General features: G+C 36.9%; 1 protein-coding gene across 1 annotated transcript in view; it reads left to right on the top strand.

Annotated features, from left to right (window-relative positions):
- The window catches only part of cdh13 (cadherin 13), a 512,601-nt gene that overhangs the window by 468,509 nt on the left and 19,632 nt on the right, over positions 1-24,460 (top strand). The window contains 2 exon segments of the mRNA NM_001103078.1: positions 10,177-10,319; positions 23,387-23,620. Coding sequence (NP_001096548.1) covers positions 10,177-10,319; positions 23,387-23,620 — 377 coding nt within the window.

Genomic DNA, 24,460 nt, shown 5'->3' with positions numbered 1-24,460 from the left:
AAAAATACGAAAAAGTCGCAAAATGTTCGTTTTCCAATCGGAATTTTTCCAATTCGGATTCGAATTCGTGTCTTAGTAAATCAGCCCCCTTGATTCACAGCATGTCCAAATAGTTCAAATCAGTGCTGGAGGAGCTGTAAACAATTTGGAACATACATCCCACATTTGGTGAACAGAGTGTGCAAGCATATCAAATTCCAAAGGAAAGTGTGAAATAATGAAAATATTATTATTATTATTATTATTAACATTTATTTATAAAGCGCCAACATATTCCGCAGCGCTGTACAATAAGTGGGTTCCATACATTGGACATACAGAGTAACATATAAAGCAATCAATAACCGATACAAGAGGTGAAGAGGGCCCTGCCCAAAAGAGCTTACAAAATAAAAGGTGAAGTAGGAATCAAGCAAAAAAAATCCATGCCTGTTATAAAGGTATTTAAAAATCTCAGCTGTCAGTCATATGCCTCAGGCATAAAGGGTGGAGCAGGCAATTACTTTCACTTTTCATAGCACTTCCTACATGTCACTATACTCCTCAAATTCTCCCTACCTTCTCTGCATCTATACATGAAAAGCCAGTGCAGCAGGTCCCCCATTCTGGCACATAAACAAAATTTTGGGATAATGCAAAGCATGCCATAATAACAGTGTTCAGAAAATGGAGCCTGCCTACTTGCTGTGATTGAAAATTCCCAGGCTGAATGAAGCGAGATTTAAATAATTTAAATAGTGTAAGTAAAGTTAATTTTGCTCAACAAACACAATAGAAAATAATTTGGTATTCTTTTTTAGGTTGACAGGTCTATTTAAAAACATTTTCATTTTTTTTTGGTGTTTCTGTTCCTTTAAAGTACATGGTTTCCTCACTTTGCGTCTAATTCCTAATAAACCTAGCTACAAAAACAAGGCAATCACTTGCTGTATGACATTATAAAAAGCATAAATTTGGCCACAATAAGGAGCAAAATTTCCTATAGAAGTGATGTGTTTGTAGTGTTTCTTTTTGGAGGTATGTAAACAAGAGTTTGGGAGACAGTGAAAGGGGCTGTGTTCCAGAGTATTTGTTTGCCTCTGGAAGGACATCATTAGTGTAGTAAGGATAGAGATGGAGACCTATTGCAGTTACACTGCATTTACACAGATGAATTTATTTCTGCATTAGAAAAGATACACATGACAAGGGGACTCATTAATTGACCCTTAGGGGCACATTTACTAATCCACGAATGTCCGAAAAGCGCCCGAATGCATTTTTTTCGCAATGATTGGTATTTTGCAACTTTTTCGAGCGCCCAATACGAAAAAGTCGCGACAATTCGCGAAAGTCGTAATGGCTATGAAAAAGTCGTGACAATTCACGAAAGTCATAATGGCTATGAAAAAGTCGCGACAATTCTCGAAATTTGTAATGGCTATGATATAGTCGCGACAATTCGTACAAGTCGTACCGGCTACAAAAAATACGAAAAAGTCGCAAAATGTTCGTTTTCCAATCCAAATTTTTCCCATTCGGATTCGGATTCGTGGATTAGTAAATCAGCCCCTTAGCCTTGAGCCATGCTAAGGTAACATACTGTAATGAAACATCAGTGACATATATGGGGTAAAATGGCCACAGCATGTATTTACATTTTATAAAGTAAATAGGACCTTGCCAACCTAACCCAACACAATATTTTAAAGGAATAATTCCTTAAGTGATCACTACTATGCTTTGCCGTTCCTCATTGAAGACTTGAATTTGACTTCCATAGTTTCCTTTTGAGATCAACATATGTCATTATATCCACCACTGAGTATTGGGCTGACTCTACCAACAGAGAGGATGGCTACCAGCAGGAGCTGTCTCTGCCAGCATGAGAGAAGTTCAGCAGCTCTGCTGCCGGCCCTGGATCTGCAGTGTCTCGACTATAAGAAAACCAACCAGGCTGTCACCTAGTACAAACAGTAGTAGCATCTATATCAATCAACTCACAGTGCAGTCACAGGAGAGAGCCTCCTTTCTTCCTCTGCTAAAAATATCTGTGTAGTACTCTGGAAAGGTCATACTACTGCTGTGACAAATAAAATTTAAAATACATTATCATATATCCACTGTTTTGATCCAGAGGAAGGCAAAAAACCCACCCTGAAGCCAGTGCCAATTATGCCTCAAGAGGGAAAAAAATTGCTTCCTGACCCCCATGGTGATTGGAAACATTCCCTGGATCAAGCAATCATAGTATTAATACAATGCTGACTCTCAAGTTTATACTGTATAAAGTTACAGAAACCACAATAAAACCATGCATTCAAGAAAACATTCACACTTAGTTTATAGATAATATGAGAACATAAAGAAGAAAGCTGCTGACATTTTTCCAAAATATGCACACAGGGGAGGCTGGGTGGGATATTTCTAGCTGTTCAGAAAAAGAAAGTGAAGTTCTTCTTGTATGTATGTATGTATAACTTTATTTATAAAGCGCCACAAGGGTACGCAGCGCTGTACAGTCTTACAGAATACAAAATTACACACAGGGAGGACAAGTGATATAATAAATAAATACAATAAATATATATATATATAAGTGCCATGTGGTATGAGACACAGTAGGAAGGAGGTCCCTGCCCCGTAGAGCTTACAATCTGAGTGGTTGGGTGACATACAGGCACAAACTGGAAGGTAAGAGTGCATCAGGTATGGGCATTTGCCCTTAAGCGCAGGACTGGGCAAAATAATGTCTTAGTGCTCCAGAAGGTAACAGGTGAGTTTTTTCTTAAAGAGAGTGGGTGAGTTTTCCCTACGGAGGGATTCAGGGATAGAGTTCTTCCCCTGCATCACATCCTTCCCCTTTCTCTGCACCCCCCCCCCCCCCCAGCTTTCCCCTGCCTTAACTCATTCCTTCTCACCTAATCACAACTACATCTGATTCTGCCAATCTTTAAACAGAAAACAGTGTAATCTGGCTGCTGGCCATTCGGATCCCTTGTCATGCAGTCCCTACGCTTATTGCTCCAGGGCTTTCCTTTTCGGGCAATCACAGCACTGGGGCACAAAATCAGGCACTTTTGCAATACTATGTTTTATTGTTTTATTTTTTATGCTACTTTAAACTTCAATGGAATTATTTTAATATACATCAAGTTGTCAACTTTTTTTTCTTTAGCTGTCCCCTTTTCTCTACTTGTCTATAAAATACAAAGGAGACAACAGCAGAATTTATACACCTGCTGCTGCTTCTGTAAGTGGTTTCCCGCTGGCTTCATCCTTATTTCTGGCAGCATTACCTGCTGTCCTACTGAAGTTCTATTGATCCTACTGGCAGAAATAATACTTGTTTGCCAGCTCTCATTTATTTCTACCCTGTGGAAAATATTCTTTCTTGGTTATGCACAAAGCTTGGCATTCAAATTCAGTAACATTTTGGTAGCTTGTACGAGAAGGCTTGCATTGCAAAACATCAATGATTAAACGTGTTTGATTTAAAATGCAGTTTTGTTTCCCTTTGCTGTAGGTTACGAGATTTTGTGTGAAACTGAAAAGTCAAATTTTTCACAACTTTTTAGATTTGTGCCATATCAGTTGTGATTGAAAGACATTTCAATTGCATCTGTAGTGTGAAGCTTGAAAACAACTTTGATCTTGGTTATGAGATACACAGTACTTGGCAATTCTTTCTGACTAGTCCATAGTTAGTCTACTTTTTTAAATCCCCAAACATGCACCCTGCCCATGATAGGTCTCAGATAATGAGGGGTTGGTTTTTGACTCTGGCTATTGTACCTACTTGTGCTTGCTTTGGTGAATTTGACCTTTACCTGGCTTCTGACTTATCCTTATCTGTGGTGTCCCTCTGGTCTGTAAAATTACACCCTTATCATTTTCTTTGTATATATACATCCAAAACATCTAGATATGTTATAGGTAGCGATGAGCAAAAAAATCACAAAATTCAGGTACTGCCCAACTTTTCTGAGCCAACACGGCCATGAATTTTTCATGGTGAAATTTTGCAGCAGTTTTACGAATAAATTTGCCAATGGCAAAATGCAGAATTTCGCTGCAAATCCATGCCTGGCAAAAAATTTGCTCACCACTAGTTATAGGCAGAAAAGCAGGCAGATCCTAGGTGGATTTTGGGTCATTACTGTGCTGTATGACAGTGGTTTGCTTATTAGAAAGACTACAAAGCAGTCAGTAAAGATTTTTTTTTTATCCTAGGCCTATGCTATACAACTGTTTATGTATTTCCATATACAGGGCCTATTCTACATGTTTTGGGGTCAGATTAAGATCAAATTATTAAATAATCCAAATAGGCCATTAGAGCTCTTGAGTAGTTTGGGTTCCATAAAAATCTCTTAGAAGGACATCCAGTGTCTGTTCAGATGGACAGCCCTATCTTATGGCATTATTTGCTGTTATTTGGGAAATTGCGTAAATATATGTTTAACTACATTGCATTGTATATAAAAAGTTGCCATACAAAAATGATTTGTAAAAAGCACTATATTCTTATAAAAACTGTCAAATGACAAAAGGATTGTATATCCAGTTGAAATTGTATCAACAACAACTCTGTGCAAACTAATCTAGTCACAAAATAATTGATTTAGATGAGTACTGGCAACTTTCTTTGATGAATACTCTAACCATTTCATACATGACCCCCCCCCCCCAATTTTTTCAGTGGGTATCTATAAACAAGGTACAGCGTATAGTCAGAAATATGGATCTGATAGAGCTGAGTCTCCCTGTACAGTATAGTTGTAGTGTGTTCTTTTTAAAAATGGTGTAGTGCATGTAGCAATATAGTATATCTAAGAAATGTATATTTAACAAATCTTTGAAAATTTAAAGACGAGCTAGGTTGTTTGTCAGATCTATCTGTGAAGGCACCTGTTACTAAACATGCAGGGGACATCAATTCCTATACAATAATGGCTGCCTTTCTAAAATGAATTCCAATCTTTCTCTTTTCCATTTCAGCCAAGCTGCAAATAATAGGTACTATCAACAATGATCTGCCTTTGGTCTTTATTGATAAGGATAACCAGCTCTTATACAGCATTGTCTAACATACAGCATTGGTATATGTTTTATTCCCACTCAATCTTCTTTGCTTTAAGATAACTAGAATAATGTATTTTCTAGCTCATCTTTTGTTCTGCCGATCAGCACAAGAAAGGATACTCTGCATTCTTTCTTTTGCATTTATCCCAGGTCATCTGGTAATAAGGATCAGAACTGAGAAGATGTTTTCACATTTTCAAAAGAATAAGAGATATGCTGACCCAGATATGTGTTTGGAAAATAACTTTGGGTGGAAAGGATTGTCTTTTACAGCTTTAAGAAGTTTTGAGTAGTGATGAGCAAATTTTTTTGTCAGGCATGGATTCGCAGCGAACTTCCGCATTTCGCCATTGGCGAATTGTTTTGTGAAAATTTGCCGCAGAAAAATTTGTTGCGCGACAAATTGGGCATGTTTGCATCAAAAAAGGGCACGGTTCCGTCAAAAAAGTGCGGGCAACAAAAAAAGGACATGGGCAACAAAAAAAGACGTAGGCGACAAAAAAAAAACGTGCGACAAATGCGTTTTGCAATTGTTTCGCCATTTCACAAATTTTCTTGCCGTTTTACAAATTTTATGACGAAGTGAAACAGGACAGATTCGCTCATCACTAGTTTTGAGCATATAATATTTTATAAGATTTATCTGTAGAATGATGATGTTTTAGCAACTGAGTGTACAGTTTAATTATTCTAAAAACTTGCTTACTGGTATTTTTAGATATAGGTGATATGCGTAGGTCACAATATAGGTCACAATCTACTCTACTTATCTGAGACTCACGCCCCTAGCATTTTCTATTTAACTAACAGTCTATTTAACTAACTGTGGAAGGCAGGTGCAACCAACAATATTGTTAGGAAAAGTAAGAGTGCAAGGCCCCAAACCAGGCTTTAACTTTACAATAAAGCATAATGGGGGCTAAATAGTGGGTACAACAATTTAGGCACAATTCATTGATACAGATACAAACTAGAGCCCACATTGGTGCACTATTTTCTAGTCATTGTGTGCATAAATGGCATTACTGTAAGCATGTTGATGCATAAAGGCTCAATAACACCATTGGTCTGCAGTTCACTAGGTGTAGGTCAGTTGCATTAACCCAAGATGCTAAGGAAAATCTGGAAGATGCATCTCAACACAGGTCTTAATTTTAGTGCTGCTTTGTGTCATTATGCTCTGTACTTTGCTCCTTGTGCTTTATTCATTTGAATCCCCATTTTGCCCTAGTTGTTTTGAATATGAGTACATTTGCGGTTATAATTGAGTTCATCAGTCATTTGTTTTTGGAAACTATTATTTTCTGCATTTTTACTGCAGTTTCAAAGTAGACTTTTCTGTTAGTGAATGAATAGTAAATAATGCACAGCTTGAACATAAGTCTGAGATATCATACACATTTATTGGTTTAATAGTCATGATCTTTACCACCTACCAGTAAAAATATATAACCTACTTAAAATCTAAATAATCTATGTATAACCTAGATTTTATCTTTTGTTTGTAGGAAAATGCTTAGCAGCTTTTATAAATATAAACACTGGTCTGCAAAAGTTTAGGGGGTACAAACAGCACCCCTTTAATAAATGAGGATGATGACCATAGTCCAACATAAATCTCATTCCTCAATGCCATGATTTGATACCCAACATCTCAGCACATTCTTTCTTTCTAATACATTTGATCTTTTATGCACAGTAGATTCTAAAGAAATGCTACAAATTAAATTACCAGGAGAATTAGAGAGCTGATGACAATACATGGCTGTTATTACTAATGTCTGCCTGGAAAAGACACATTTTCTATGCCAGTGTCTTTATAGGTGATTGACAGTGCACAGTTGTAAACAATTTTCTAGCCATGTCATGAGGACAATCCGTGACAAAGCAAACAAGCTGAACATTTTGCAAAATAAGGATACTTCCAGCATTTCAATTTCTTAGTGTCAGAATCTGAATTTGACAAGGGAAATGTTTTGCATTGTTTCTGCTGTATTTTATCTCTGTTAAGGAGGATGAAGTTAGAATACATAATTGCCCATTGTTTTCCTTTTTTTGTGTGTGTGTTTTTTATTGTTCTTACATGACAAGATAACTGAAAAATGTGAAGAATTTATAATCTCACTGTTTAACAGAGAAACAAGGCACAAATTATTATTTTCAGAGACAGCGGTATCAGTAATGCACCTTTTGCTACAGAACACTGAAAAAGATTTAAAAATGAATCCCCTGATATGGTAGTCAGCATGAGATTTTCAGGTTGTCTTTGATATGCTGTTACCTTTTATCCAGGATATCGCTCTTATTGTTCTGTTCTGCACTTTTCTCACATAATATTTCTTGAAAATTCTCACTTTTTATTGCTTTATTGTAACTGAATTTCCCCACCTGCTTGATAGTAGTTAATCTAGAGCACTAAACTGATTACTTCCAGCTTGTCTAAAACAGCTTTACTTTTATTCCACCTTCCCGGGTGACCAGTTTTCTTTTCTTTTCTGGTAGCATCCCATTGTACAGGGATGAAAACTGCAGGGCATTCGATCTAGGCCTCCAATAAACAGAAGAAAATTACAAATGAAATTGGTAAATCTATATTTCTGTAGTACACTGGCATCGGTTCTTATTGCTGGTCATATCAATATGCTTCATTATTTTCCTCTGTTTCTTTTATTCAGACTTTTCAGTTGCCACATAATCAATGTGCCTAGCAGCAGGAATGTTCTGGCATGTTACCCCATGATTTTCTGGGTTTCTGCCTTGTTGTCTGTTCTGCTTTGACATTAGAGCAGGATTTAAATCAGCTTGTGTTACATTTTCTTCTATTCTTCTACAAAATTATTCTTCATACTTGATGTTAAATAATCCACCATAAATCCCTGCTTATAGTGACTCAATGTTGGTCCTTGTTTCAATGTCTTTCTCGTACTTCTTGGCCATAGTCTGGGAAACCCTTAGTTCCCAAACTATTTGGATAATATATCCCAAACCTGGATAAGCAACACAGTATTGAATACAGTTTCTAAAGCAGATAAACTAAAATATCATTCTATGGTTTGCACCTGCTACGGAATAATGGCATGGTACATGGCCATGGCGCATTTAATTTCTTCTGTGCAGTTGTCAGTGTTAAAAAGAAGTATCCACATTAATTTATATATTATATAAGTCTCCCAGTAAAAGTTTATTGCAGAAGTTTAAAGGAAGGATAATCCCTGTTTTACATGTACTGTGTGTTTTTCATTTTGGCATTAAAAAAGGGATCGTACATTACTAACTAATGCAAGCTTGCATCATTCAAATGTCTGGGTAAAACCTTACAGTATTTTCATACATTCCTGTTATTTCATCCATTAAATTATCTGCCACAGCCTTTTCACACTGCTCACTTCCACTGCTGCCCCCCTTCTTAAAGCCAATGTAACACAGGGCTTTTAAGAACAGCTGCTGTCCAACAGAAAACAGTGACCATGTCTAAATAGTTAATTTAGTAAACATTAGGAACAGTGGCAGACAAACACAGGAATTTGTCAGCAGCTGACCTCCACTGTTTTCCATTGCATGGCAGCAGCAAAAAAAAAAAAGGTTTGTGTGCCATTAGGACATGTAAACCCTACATTTTCATACCATTGGGCACCCAAACCACACAATTTGTAGTGCATATATGCCTTCTGTTCACCAGTACCATCACATTTTCCTAAAACAAATAGCCACTTTCACCCAGTGGCGATTTTTCTTCTCACACATCTTCAGTGCTATTTATATCTGCAAACAGCACATATGCATCACAAATGCAGGCTTACACAGGCAGAATTTATATTGATAAAAAGTCCTGCTTCGATTGTGCTCTGTAATGATTAAACTGAGCTCAAGGCAGGAGGTTAACAGAAAAAAAACATGTTTTTCCTGCAGAACACGACTAGAGCAGATTTTCTATGGAAACCAGCAGTGCCAGCTCTTCATTGGCTGCTAGACTGGAGGCTGTTTGGTAACCTGAGTTGAGAAGAACTGAGCACATGCAGTAAGCCAAGAGCCAAAGTATTTATAGACTGGAGGCTGTTTGGTAACCTGAGTTGAGAAGAACTGAGCACATGCAGTAAGCCAAGAGCCAAAGTCAGTTCCTAAGGGTGGGGGCCGAGTGAGTTAGAGGAAGAGAAGGAATCCTAAGTTATTAGAGGGATGCTGTAGCCTTATTATTAATATTGAACAACCAGAGGGCAGGTATTTAAAGACTTCAAAGAAGCTGTTTACAAATGTTTGCGTCTTTTAGGCCAACCTACATTCTGTATCATGTGCCTGCACTCAGGACGATACTGTAGTTTTCAGTGGGGATCTGCTTTTCTCTGCCTGAAGGAAAAATGCAGAGCAGAGCGAGGCAGATCATATGCTCCATGTGCCCTCAGCCTTACAGTGCTTTCAAACTATCTAATTCTGTCTTGTTGCTTGGGCTAATGAAAATACTGCAATTATAAACCCATTAAGTGAAAAATGTAGAGACATGCTCATTTACTAGTGTTATTGTCCCCTAACTGCCACAGGAGGCTGAATATATGGAACTGCCTTCTTGAAACTTAACTTGATATTATTCATATGTATATTGATGTCTCAGACGTTAAGCACCATATCATGTTATTATTCACATTCCTGAATAAAATTGCCCCTAAAGAACATGCTTAATATAGATATAAAATATTTGCTGATGTGCCAGCATGACAGCATTCCTTGCAGACTATGAATGTACAAGAGGACACCTTTGTTGTTGTATATTGAAATATTCCATAAGCTAGTATTCGAGCAATTGGTAATCAGTTAATTTAACAATGATTATTGAACATATTGTCTTTTTAAAGTAGTAGTGCACATTTATTAACATTCTGTTTTATTAAGCAAGGTCATTACATAGCTATTGATGACTTCAGAGTGTTTTTTTCTTTTTATCTATGTCTTTTTCTTACACCAAAGGCAAAATGTGCTTTCTTTGATGCGTCAACAGTGTTCATGATGAAAATAAAACAGAAAATACCCGCTAACTCTTTCATTAGTCCTAAGCAAACTGGAAAAAGGAAAGTCCTTCGTATAGACCCTTTTGTCTGATCTGATAAATGCTTTATTCAGGTACTCCATACTGAAGGATGAGGCAGGCTGGCTGTACATTAATCCTCTGAATGGCACAATCAATACAACATCTCCTTTGGACCGCGAATCAACATTTGTCCTGAACAACACTTATACTGCACTCATCTTAGCAATTGACAATGGTAAGTATTGCACATTATATTTCTATATACCCCAGAAACTTATATTTCAGTCAGCCGTACTTATCAGAATATACTATCAAAGGAATCTAGAGTGCCGTCATACTGATTAACAATAATCACTGCTGAATATTATTCATAGCACATAGTTAAACAACCTGGTTTATATAGGGCACCTTATAATAGCAGGATACAATAAATTCCTATTCCCATTTGGGAGCATAGAAGACAAGATATCATGATAGAAAAGGTTACCATTTATAGGAAGACATTGGAAGTGTAGTGTTGATTAAAAAAAATGCACAGGTGCAGCTTTCAGTTATCCCTCTGCTTTACAGCAAACCCTTGAAGGATGATTAATGATTTTAAATATCAAGCAGTCGTACAAGCTGAATAATAAATGAGGGAAAGGACAAGATGCTCTATGTGTGTATATGAATGTGTGTAAGAATATGTATATGTTTTAACTTTTTAAATGTATTGTATATCTGAATAATAGAGTTAAAACCCAGAAAGGGAGCCTGTTTATAAATAATATCTTTGTATGTATGAATCTCATACATTTATTGCCCAAAGTAACTTCCCATTAATAACCAGTAAATGAACCAATGTTAGCAAGGTGGATTTCTGGCTTAGCTCTTTATACTTCAGGAGCTGTGTCTACAGCAAAGCTTATGAAAAAATGAGATTTTTTTTAAATAAAAAAAAAATGAATGATTTCAGAAATCAGACATCGAATTACAGTATAATACGGGTAATCAAAGACAAAAGGGCACATGTATGCCTGCAGGGGAATTATCAGCTGCTGTTGGTGGCTAACCAACACCTCTTCCTTGTGGTAATGTTATTGGTAGATGTTGGACAGTAAAATGATTTCCACTGTGTTCAATAGCAGTAGGGAGAAAGTATCATCCTGCTCAGATTCACACTCATACTGTGATTGGTATTAAGTAGTTAACAAAAGCTGGGGGAAAGTATACATCATGATGAATTTAAACTGCCCTAGACATAAAGGGCTACTATACCCTCCTGTTCAGCATGAGTTTAATGAATAGGGATTTACCTTATTTGTCTATTGTTTTAACTGCAGAATATGCATGCTTTTCTCAGCAGCAAGCAGGTATTTGCTTTAGGTGGCCATTAAATACAAGTGACTGAATGGTTGACGTGAATTACCAGTCCTAGAACAACCTTTGATACTTTTAGGGGCAGATTTATCAAAATGTGAGTTTAGAGCTTAATACATATAAACTCCCATGTTCTGTTCATTTCTATTGGATTTTTAGAACTGTATTTATCAGTCTGTGAAAGTTGGAATTCACCATTTGATAAATACGTTTCTAAAAAGAAATTCCTATAGTAATGAATACAACGTGGGTGAGTTCTTATGTATCAAGTTCTAAACTCACATTTTGATAAATCCGCCCTTTACTATATTACTCCATTATGCTGAAAGCACTAGTCTTTATGTTCTGAACTGTTTTGTTTTCTATAATGCAATTACTCTGTAAACAAAAAGTCGATATAAAGTCGTAGTGAATTATAAAGGAAATCCCATGGGTTTCAAGGGATTTTGTGGATGAAAACCCTGTTAGTTGAGGTATTTTTTCCTGAGTGATCTTTCTTAAATTATAATAAGTTCAGCACCTAAAATCTGTCAAACTTTTTCTTATTTATGGAAGGCCACCCGGGTAAAAAAAACTCGGGGTGAGTTCCTTAACTCATACAGGGTTTGCTTTATAATTGTTTAAGCTGGAAGGCTCGAGTTATCATTAAATCTGTGCCTAAGTCATAAAAAATAAGCCTTTTAATGTTCTCACTAGGCTCTCAATTTTAGAAACTTTCTCCTTAACTGTTGCTATTCTTTTTCCTTAACAATTATAAAAATGTAGTTACTCCATGCTTCCCTCAACAGTGGATTTATTTTGGTAGGAAACCTACCTACTATATGCTGACGTCAATTGTTTTTTGAGAACTTTTGTTTCTAGAAATATATTTTGCACCACTCCTCGTAGCAATGTATTATGTGCAGGATTGCACACATCCAGGAGTCTTTATTCTTTTCTCTTTATTTTGGAGCATGCAGATTAATTAGCACACTCTGCCTGTACCTGTTTTGGTATAAAGCAGACAATTTGACTTGAAGCACCAAAATTAATCGTCTTATCTGTTAGTCACCGCTGCCATAATTAAGAATCATTCTCCAGATGCATCACTCTTTACCATTTTAATCAACTAAATTACAGACAAAATATTGCTTTAATATGTCATCACACAGACTTGATTAAAAATGTAAATGATCAAATCAGCGTTTAATACAGCGGCTGTACTCCAGTGCTTATTATCGAATCCGATAGTGAATTCCTATCTAAATTACATCTATAAGAACATGAGTACAGTTTTAAAAACACAGGATATTTATTTGTTTAGAGTTTAAGTAATGTTTCACAGAAAGATTGCTATGGGTTTTTTTTATCTTCTGACCTGCTACAGGAATACATTACATGTGTTTAAAGAGAACCATTTATGGGTGATGGAGTCCACACCTATAGCAAGTAATTCCCATTTTGCTTCCTAAAGTGAATACATCAGGTGGAGTTACTAGACCTGGTGCATATATTGTTACTTTTAATACATTGCCACGGCTTTCTTGCTGAAAATAAAACAAAGATTAGATTTAAATATCTGAGGGGAAGAAATTTAAAAATAATGCTAATTTAACCCAAGTTTGTGCTTTATAGTATTTTTATAATTTTGCAGCCAGTAGGGCACATTTTAATTGGAGTTCATGGATGATATTCCGTTTTACTTTGGCAGAAGTATAGCAGAGCCTTGCTAAATCTAGTCAGAGTTACTTAGGTTATTTCCATTTATAATATACTTGTAATGGTAACCTTCTCCTTTGAATTTAAATGAGGAAATAAATAAGGCTCTGTTGTGATAATGTAATGAAAGTTGGATAAATATGCCCAATGAGAGCACTTTTAATTTTTTGCACCATTCAATATGAGTTTTTCAAACCCTTTGTGTCTCATCGGTTAGCAGAAAAAATGCACAATTTAAAGTATGCTGTAGTGCAAAGTATATGCCATTATTTTTGTGCCAAAAATGCCTCCTTCAAGTCTATTATTTGCACTGCAGTTGTCAAATGAAGAGGACATGCACATGTTATTTCTTATAGTTGCAAATGTTCTTTCTAGTTTTTACTTTATTACATTCCTTTATCTGTTTTGACTTAAGGTGGCATATTTATCAAGAGTTAAAATCAAATTTGTCACAGTTCAACCCAGAACTACTCAGTTCTCTATTTACTTGTACAGGCAATTTAGGGACACATTTATTAAAGGACAAAAAGGAGTTAGCCCTATAAACTATCATTACTGTTTGTAAAATGTACTGATCAATAATAACCTAACATAAGTGTTCCCAATTAATTCTTTATGTCAGCAAAGGCAGCATGGCCTTTTGGCACTAGGCCCTAGTTTGACCCTGCACAAGTCTATGACTAACCAAGGGCCAAGTCATTGCAGTAACCACGGGCCCTACACAACTGATGTTTTGTTGGATACATATAAAAACTAGTAAACACTAAGCTGACAAGTGGGTGCAGACAACTGAGACTAATTTGGGTTGAAAAAAGACTTAAGTTCACCAAGTTCAGCCATTCCAAATGATAGCCAGTACCTTTTTATATATACCCATACGTATAAATTAAGTATACTTATAATTACAATAGATATGCATAATATCTGTAGCATTGACAGAATCTGCCTTTGCAACATCCCCCGCAGGGTATTCCATAACCTCACTGCCCTCACTGTGAAGAACCACCTACTCTGCTTTAAATGAAATAATGTTCCTGAAGTCTAAGTGGGTGGCCTCTGGTTTGTTAACCCTTTCAACCTGCACTTGGACAATTTATTTTGGCTTGGTGTCCTCAGGAGACTGCACTTGCTTTTTTCGCATTTCACATTTGTTTTTTGGAGTCACTATAGTATTAGTCATGATGCAAGCTTACGGTGGTGTCAAATTGTTGCAAAAATGAAGCAAAGATGTAACAGATACACATAGGGGGTAATTTATTTAATAACACCTGTTCAAATCTTTGCTTCATGGTGTGAATTGCTCCAGTGGGACAAATGCATTACTAAAATTAATAGCTTGGTAACATTTAAATGAGCTGTGGAAAATCACCCTTATAAAAACATGACTCAGGATATGAAACAATAACCATTATAGTCCCTTAGGTCAATGGCTTTATTGGCCACTTTAAGTATCCTGAAATTGTGGCTTTAAAATAAGGTTCCCATCTGTCTCCGTTCCACAGGGAAAGACCCTGTTTCAGGACCCTGTGCCCCTTGGACAGCTGTCCCTGGGAGACATTTCTGCCCATTGGTATTGCTTCTTAATGTCCCCCCACTAAAACGTAATTATCCCAATACAAAACACTTTCCTATTGATTAAGAAAAATGTCATTCAGTTTGCAGGATAGTCAGTAGTGTAAAAGGCGTGTGGTTCTGTATCTCTGCCAGGAGAGCTAGACAGAAAAGGAGGGCTTAGGGATGTGCGTCAATATGGCAAGTACTTTAATTTCATGCAAGCTGCTCTGGCAATTTTAAAATAAAAATACACAGGAGTGATATTGCTGCAGCTTGTAGTTTTAAATTGTACTTCCTTCGGCTGCTTAGAGAAACACTGCACAATGCTTTTGCGATCCTGACCATATACATGCTCAAAAATGAAACTATATTTTTGGCTCTAATGCTCTTTTAAACTACTTTGAGGTACTTTTCTCATAGTGCAGATCTGTACTTCTCTACTACACCCAGAGAAAAATACAACAAAGTAATTTAGGAGGCGATAGAAATACAAAAATACTTTTATTTTCAAGTGGCTATATGGTTAGAGCTGCAGCAGCAGCATTGCGCACTACATCAGGATGGCACATCCACATGTGATAAACTCTCAGTGAGAGACTCGCCACTTCTGGTTATGAAGTTGGGCAGGGCTTGTACACTAATGATGGCAGCCTGCTTTGGTACAGTCCATTTAAACTGATATAGCCAAGAAACTCATCTGCTCTTTTAACTATGTGCATGTTATAAAAGTTTACCCTGTAAAACCACATCCAAAGGCATCTAATAGCAGGCTAGGGGCTCCTTGGGGAGGTACAAGTCAGTGGAGGGAGGCAATGAGCAATAAAAGGAGCCGATCCGGTTGAACGTGAGCACTAAATTAAGCTGAAGTATGTGCTGGTTTTCACTATTGTTTATGCTTTAGTTGCTGCCATTTTGAATTCAAGGTGGGTGCATTTAGTAGCTTCTCAACTCAGAAAACATAAGGTTTGCAATAATTACATGTAAAGACCCAAGAGTATAATTGAACTATTTGCAGTGCTATTTTGAATTATAATTCAGCTACTTTATGGCGTAGAGTATCTGTAAGAGTATCTGTTGCCCTCATTACACATTCCTTGATCTGCACACTGCCAATGTAAATCAAAGCAGAAAGATAGAATGGGTGAGCAAAATTACAACAGTGAATGGAATGAACAACAGAAAAAGGTAATCAATATGTTTTATTGCATTAAACATAGAGTTGCCATTGCATATATAAGGCTCTATATATTTAATTTGTAAACATGGGCCATAAAGATATATGCATAAACCATAAAAACTAGTTGAATAACTGTTTTTGTGTGGTAATATGGAAGAACATGCATTACATTGCAGAAATATGCATGGCTGTGACCATAAGTGGGAGAGCCCTATGTAAAATTTTGTGTGCTGCATCTTACTGTGTTTCCCCAGATTTCACTTAAAAAATCTGGAAACCTTACTCTAAAATTCCCCAAGCAGACATACCACAACCACACAAACCCACACACAAAGGTATCCATTTTCCAGAAACCCGTTATCCAGAAAGCTCCATATTACGAGAGCCCATCCTTTATCCATATAAACAGTGTTTTTCTATGTGCAATGTGCCTGATTCTGAGCTTTCACAAGGAGTCAGCACTACACAATATAACTGCTTTCAGATAAGTTACTGTTTCTACTACCAATGTACTGTTAATATGACCCAAGTCACATAATGCAGAGTATCTTTTGGCCTGGGTACTGTTTAAGGTGAGTATGTTTAGCAATGCAAACAATTTCTGATTTCATTTGATCTCTACAATGCTTCTTAACAAAAAATATTGATTTTTTTTTATGATTAAAACAATAGGCAAAAATTATGTTAATGTCAATCTATATTAAATGAACCAATGCTAAACAATGGGGTATTTTGCCCATTTAAAGCTCTTTGGCTACCCTGTGTGCCAACTGCTCTTATGTAGATAATGAAGTAATTATTTATAGTAATATTTTTTCATGTTATGTGTAACTGGAGAAATTTCAAAAGTAATATTATGTGCAGATTGCCAGAATTTAATGAATATAATAAATAACATTGGCGCTTCTGAAACATAGCAATATATGTTTTTTCTTTTATCTTTTTTTTTTTTTTTATATTATGAACTAAAGAAAAAGATAACAGTGGTTCAGACATTATCAATCCATTATAAAATAATGCTTTTAGAATTAAAAAAAAAAAACAGCAATTTAATTAAATGCATGAAAACTTTTATGATCCTATTTCAAATACTCTTTTGTGTTTATATTCATTCTGGCACACAACATTTCCTAATATTATTTCCAAGAATGCATTGGAATTACAAATTCAATTAGTCCTATCAAAGGTAAAAAAAAAATTGTTTTCATCAAAGAGATTCAAAGCTAGAATTCAAGAATAGTTTGAGACATAACACAACCACACACATACACACACACATATCCATTTTCCAGAAATCTGTTATCTAGAAGACTCCAAATTACGGGAGGTCATCCTTTATCCATATATCCTGTGACTATGAAGATTTTCATTCATCCAGGTCATGGTATATCTAGTATAAATAAATCTAAAGCAACTGGACTTGTTAAGTAATAATTGAAGATGTTTCACTACTCATCCGAGCAGCTTCTTCAGTTCAACTGACTGGTATGGGAAGTCCTCAGCAGATATACTCTTCCACTAATCCAAACACAATGGCACTTTGTAACTCTTCAGAAAGGTGACATCTGAAACTCACAGAGGTGTGAATGCTGTGGAGTTACTTTGAAAGGATTACCAAAGTATCATGCAACTCTTCAAAACAGGTGTTACTTGTTAGAGTTGCATGAATGGATGTGTGAAGAGTTCTGAAACTGCCAGGGTACAGATGTTAGAACAGCATTGTATGTAGAAGACAGATGGTGTTGAAGTCCCCCGCCTCTGTTTAGGCATGGTTTCTTCACTTTAACATGAATGGCCTCTTTTACACCTCTTTCAAACCAGCGGTTGCTATTTTCAAAGCAGTGTCCCTTGTCTTTTAGGTGTAAAAAATACAGCAGATTCCTGGCCTGTAGTGTTCACCCTCTCATGCTGAGCCATTCGCTTGGAGAGCAGTTGCTTTGTCTCCCCAAATTAAAGGTCTCTGCACTCCTCGCTACACTGGACTGTGTATACAACATTGCTTTGTTTTTCCTTTGGTGTTGGATCCTTTGGGTGTACAAGTTTTTGTCTCAGTGTGTTGCTAGGTTTGAAAAATACAGGGATGTGGTGTTTGTTGAAAATTCTCCTGAGTTTCTCCGACACTCCTGCTACATATGGGATGACTATATTGCGCCTTCTCTCTGTCTCAGGACGGTTATTCCTTTTTTGGTGTTCCTGTTCTACCAATGGGGCTAAGACGTTGGCCAAGTATTTTGCAATGCTGTAAGTCACTGAATTGATGCTGCTGACAATAGGCCTGAGTGGTGCTCCATCTTTATGTATCTTGGGGAGTCCATATAAGCAGGTGTAGCTTCTCTGGGGTACAGGCAGTGGTATAAAGCTTGATCAATGACTTCCTCCTTTTCAAGTTGTTGTAGGCAATCTATCACCTTTTTCTTGTAACTGCTACTTGGGTCTCTCCCTAAAGGTTCATATGTATTGCTATCACTGAGTAGCGAGGTCATTTTGCAGTGATAGTCAGTTGTGTTGAGCACAACTGTGCATCGCGCTTTATCTGCTGGCAGGATGGTGATGTTCGGGTCCTTACTAAGAGATGTGAGAGCTCTCCTTTCTTGTGTAGTAAGGTTAGAGGGGGGTGTTCTGGCACTTGACAAGGCAGCTGACACTTTTAATCGGAATTGTTCTGCTTCCTCCACCTTTATATGGTTTTTATTGATGGCAGATTCTGTGGCTGTGATGAGTTGTGGTGTCACTGCATAGTTTAGCCCCTTGGCTAGCACATCCTTTTCTGGCTGAGTAAGTACCCTGTCTGATAGGTTCTTAACCCATGTATCCTTGGTGTTCTTGGCTGTCTCATCTTTCTGCCTCCAGGTTAGTTCTTCTGTCTTTTTCAAACTGCTGCTACGTCACAGTAAGTTGGTGAACTTGCTTATTTGCCTCTCTTTACTCCTTAATGTGTTGGGCCATCTGTGCATGGTTAATGAACTGAACCACCGTTTCCAGAGTTATATCAGGTAGCTGTTTTGTCAGACTCTGTTTCACTTGTTCAATTTTCTGTTTAAGGGCCTCAATGGTGAAGTTGATCTGTCTAACCCGTTCATTTAGTAGATGTTTTTGGACCTTCTGTAAGATATTGGTAGCTCTGTGACCTTTTACAGTGGAACCCAGGCTACAAGGAGTGATTCCCTGATGTCTGCATCTGAGATTAAAGCGTAGATGGTTTCGATAGTCTGCAAGTTTTCTTGCTGTTCTTTCATATTCCCGAACCAGTTTTAGAGTATTCTCTCCAAAATGAATGGCAATATGACTATGAAGATTTTCATTCATCCAGGTTGTGGTATATCTAGTATAAATAAATCTAAAGCAACTGGACTTGTTAAGTAATCATTGAAGACGTTTCACTACTCATCCGAGCAGCTTCTTCAGTTCAACTGACTGGTATGGGAAGTCCTCAGCATATATACTCTTCCATTAATCCAATCACTTAACTCTTCAATGATTACTTAACAAGTCCAGTTGCTTTAGATTTATTTATACTAGATAGTCCTTTCCTATGTGCATTGTTCCTCATTCTGAGCTTTCACAAGGAGCCAGCACTACACAATAGAATCCACAAAAAGACTAGCAACACTGGGATTTTTTTATTGAAAAACCAACTGTGTATTTAGTTGGTCGTTGGCTGTATGTTCCTACTAAATACACACTTGGTTTTTCACTAAAAAAATCCCGATGTTGCTGGTCTTTTTGTGGATTATATATATATTATATATCTGGGAAATGGAAGTAAAGAAGAAACATGTACATTTAATAGAAAAATCAAAAATTCTATTTGAATTAATGGGAGCATTATGTAGGTATAAGGATTTGGGCATATTGTCTATTTTCTCAGGATATTTTACACAGAGCTTTGCAGAAATCCAGCTACTAATACTTTAAATGAAGAGAAAAAAAGATTAATTTTGTTTGGAAGCTAAAACAATCACTCTAAGGAACTGTGTAGTTATAATGACTAGTTGTATGGGTTTATAAGAAAGCCCTTTTGTTTTGAGACAATCAGAGGGACCATTTTTGGTCAGATAAATAAGTCTGCCTTTAATCACTGCGCAACTCTAAGGCAGCAAAGTTTGCAGATTGTTATAACATAGAAAGCTCATAGATTTCAAATGTGTTAAGGTTCTGCAAAGGGAATTTGTAAGTAAGTATTTATGAATATTCCAAATGTTTCTTTCATATTGAAGCTCTGTGTTTCCTGCAACTATAATTTAGTAGCTCTATAACTGTAATTAAAGAAGATTGCCCTACAAACATACAAATCTTACACTTTTATGAAATATGAAACAAAATGACTTTTTGTAGCACAGTGCTTACAGTTGCAGATAAAACCCTTGATCAAACTTCTTTATGTTCATAGTTTCTAAACACTTTTGTATATAGTCACCATGCTCAATACAATATTGTGTGGAGACACAATATGGTGATGTTTATGTAGCATCATGTATTAAAAGTATAGTAAGTTAGCAAAATATATTATATCTCTTATGAGTGTACTATACTAATAGGCTATTAAGCAATGACTGAATAAAGGAATTTATGAGCATATGCTTATCAGTTATGGTTCTTAAACCCCTGGAACTGAGCATTACTTCTTACATGGTGTCCACAGGGCACTTAAGGAATTGATTAATTGGCAGGCATGGGCGTCCACAGAAGGGGGCAAGAGGGGGCACTTGCCCCCCCCTGGAAAAGTAGCAAAAAAACCAAAAACCTTACTCCGTTTCTGCAGTCCCCTCAAGCCCGTTTTTGCTGTGCTCCGATTGGATCTTTCTTCTTGTGGATTCACCAATCAGAGCACAGCTTCCTTGACAGACAGTAAAATTGACCAATCAGAGCACACATGCACACAGGGATCGGGAGATTTTGCAAACTGGAAACAGAAATAAAGACTGAAAAGAAGAATCTGCCCCTGTAACTTTACCTAAGAACCAACTCTCAACTTTTGCTGCAGTTTTCATCCCACAGGTACTATACACAGGCACTATACCCAGGTACTATGCACAGGCACTATACCCAGGTACTATACACAGGCACTATACCCAGGTACTATACACAGGCACTATACCCAGGTACTATACACAGGCACTATACCCAGGTACTATACACAGGCACTATACCCAGGCACTATACACAGGTACTATACCCAGGCACTATACCCAGGCACTATACACAGGCACTATACCCAGGCACTATACCCAGGCACTATACCCAGGTACTATACACAGGCACTATACCCAGGCACTATACACAGGCACTATACCCAGGCACTATACACAGGCACTATACACAGGCACTATACCCAGGCACTATACCCAGGTACTATACACAGGCACTATACCCAGGTACTATACCCAGGCACTATACCCAGGCACTATACCCAGGCACTATACCCAGGCACTATACCCAGGCACTATACAGTTCTAAAGAATCACTAGCTGACATTAAATTGTTTTTTGCCTGACCTGACATCTATAATAATATATAATCTATCCCCTACCCTAACAGATGGAGGGTAAGTTAACTCTTTCCCTCTGAAAAAGCTCATTGTGTGTTTATATATGTGGTGTTGTTTTTTGCACTTACTATTTTTTTTTTTTTTTGTCATTGTTTTGTTCATTTATAGTAAGTTACAGTGGGGCCAATGCTGTGTATCAGTGCCAGTGTTATAGTGCCAGGGCCTGAATATCTGCCATCTGTACCCACTGCTTCTCACTGTATATAATGTGCTGGGTTTGTAAATACAGACTGCGTCTCACTGTATATAATGGGGAGTCAGTACCCACTGCCTTTCTTGCTATAAAACTAACATAAACACATCTAAAGGGGTGGTTCACTTTTAAGTTAACCTTTAGTATGTTATAAAATGGCCTATTCCTAGCAACTTTGCAATTGGTCTTCCTAATTAATTTTTTTGAATAATTTGCCTTTCTCTTCTGCCTCTATACAGATTTCAAATGGGGGCCAAAAAATATTGCTCTGTGAGGCTACAATTTTATTATTATTATAATTTTGTATTACTTATTTTTCCAAGTAGGCCCCTTAACTATTCATATTCCCATCTCTTGTTTAAATCACTACCTGGTTGCTAGGGTAAATAAGACCCTAGCAACCAGATAGCTGCTAAAATACCAAATGGAGAGCTGCTGAACAAAAAGCTAAATAACTGAAAAACCATTAAAAATAAAAGTGAATTCGAATGCGAACTACCCCTTTCAGCTAACTGATCACAAACACAAATGTTTGCAGATCCCCTAACAGAAGTGCGCGTATGAATACTTTTACTACTAATACTAAACATTTTAGGGTAAAAAAAAAAAAGCACCCCCACCCGCACTTTTGTACAGTATCCCTGGAAGTCAGTGGGAACGGCAAGAGGTAGTTGGGAGGTTAACTTTTTACGTCAGCAGCGAATCCACTAAGTGTCACATTAGCTGTAGGTCAGTCTGTGTATGGGCCATATTTAGCCTCCCCTAGTATCATCCTGCAAAAAAAAAAAAAATATATATATATTTATCTGTTGCAGGATGATGCTAGCTTACTTGCCCCCCCTTGGAAAATTTTCTGCGGACGCCCATGTTGGCAGGTAACCTACACATAGCACAGGCATGTTATGCCACAACAGTGTACTATAGTCTGCAAACTGTAACAACAACAATGGCAGCAACTGAAAGTATCAGTTGTGATCTTTACTTTGTCAGATTAAAACAATGTAATGCTCAATGGCCCTCACAAGCAAGTAAGAAATGGAACAGCCTTTTAGAATTAGACATTTTTCTGTTGATATTATTATTTATGGATATCCAACTATACATATATGGTGGAGGGTGGAGCAATCTTTAATAAATGAGCATTGTTATAAGAAATATATAAAGGTATCCATTTAATCTGTGTCTTGAAGAAGAAAATTAGCTGTACTTGGCCACCAGGGACTACATGCTCAAGGCGAATAAGGGCTTTAGAGCTTTAGAATTTTGTTGAGCTGATAAGAATGGTGAATGATAGAATTTTTTGCAGATAAATATTTAGACAATTATCTGCTGTTCCCTATTCATTTCCTGCCTGGAGGCTCATTTTTTATGGAAGAGACCTATCCATGTTTTAACTGTTAACCTGGTTTTAAAGAAATCCTAAAAATCTATACTTCCTGTTATGAAGTACAAAACAATAGTATACTGTATAAACTGCAACTTGCAATTTCTACTAAAGCTTGCAGCAAATAGCAGCATACAGTTATACAGTGGATGTAATATTATGCCAATGTACTACAGAACATACCTTTATAGCATCATCAGAATATAGCATTGCAACCTATAACCACCAATAAGACGTTTGACTGCAAAGAGTACTCAAGTAAAAACACTACTTGCTAATTGGTTGCTTTGCAGTACCGGTAGAATGGGTGGAACCTTAGTATCTTTGAAAAATGTTCTTCACTTTGTAGCTATTATAATGTTCTAGTGAAGATAAATTTCATATTTCAGGCAGCCCTCCTGCAACTGGAACAGGAACCTTTCAGATTACACTGGAGGATATCAATGACAATGCACCATTCATACATCCTACCTCTGCATATGTGTGCGAAGACTCAAAAGACTTAACTGTTGTTATCTTGAGCGCATCAGACCGGGACCTTCATCCAAATTCTGACCCTTTCAAATTTGAGTTAAGCAAACAGACAGGATCCGACAAGGCATGGAAAATTACCCAATTAAACCGTGAGTGAGGAGAAAACATTCTATTTTCTCTTTTTGTTTAGAAATAACTTAAATAAATATTTGCAGGCAGATAATGTTTTCTTTATTGAAGTTTCATCTGCACTCAGAAAATGGAATTGTAGAAAAAATATGTACTGTAACTTGCTATTATACATAAATTATGTACTTGGGTACATTTTGATTGGATCCAAATCATTAATCTGCTTTTTTTTGCACTATTATTTTGATAATATATAATAAATCAATCAATACTAATTAATCATTAATCAAAATCAATCATTACTAATTAACAAAACGGTGTGAAACATGGTTAGAACAAGGATGCATAGTAAGGGGGCAAGGAAAAAGTTTTACTTCAGACAGGGGTGGCAAAAAGTCATCCCCAGAATTTAGTTTAGGAGAGTTCAATTCCACTCTGTGTACTAAAGGTGCTGTCCCCTTTCATGGTTTGAAAAGGCATGGCATGAAAAAGGAAAGCAAAGGGACAGGACAGTAGGACAGGATTGGGTCTGCCACCTTGGACAGCAAAAATTCCAAAGAAGCACATATCTGCCACAGAAGCCCACATATGGATCTTTAAGCAACCAAACTGGACTCTGAAAGCAAAAAATACTACTGGAATAGCACCCCTTATCTGGAAACCCATTATGCAGAAAGCCCCAAATTACGTGAATCTCACATAATGTCCATTTTAAAAATGATTGCACTTGATGGTTACTAAAATGAATTAATCCAAATTGGTGGCAAACAATCCCATTGGGCTTATTTCATGTTTAAATGATAGCAGACTTAAAGTTAGTGATCCAAATTAGAGAAAGATCCCTCATCAGAAAAGTCCCA

Source organism: Xenopus tropicalis, chromosome 4 (assembly GCF_000004195.4).
Source record: "Xenopus tropicalis strain Nigerian chromosome 4, UCB_Xtro_10.0, whole genome shotgun sequence".
Taxonomy (NCBI): Eukaryota; Metazoa; Chordata; class Amphibia; order Anura; family Pipidae; genus Xenopus; species Xenopus tropicalis.
Note: the sequence above shows the minus strand (reverse complement) of the source record. Positions and strands in the feature narration are given on the sequence as shown.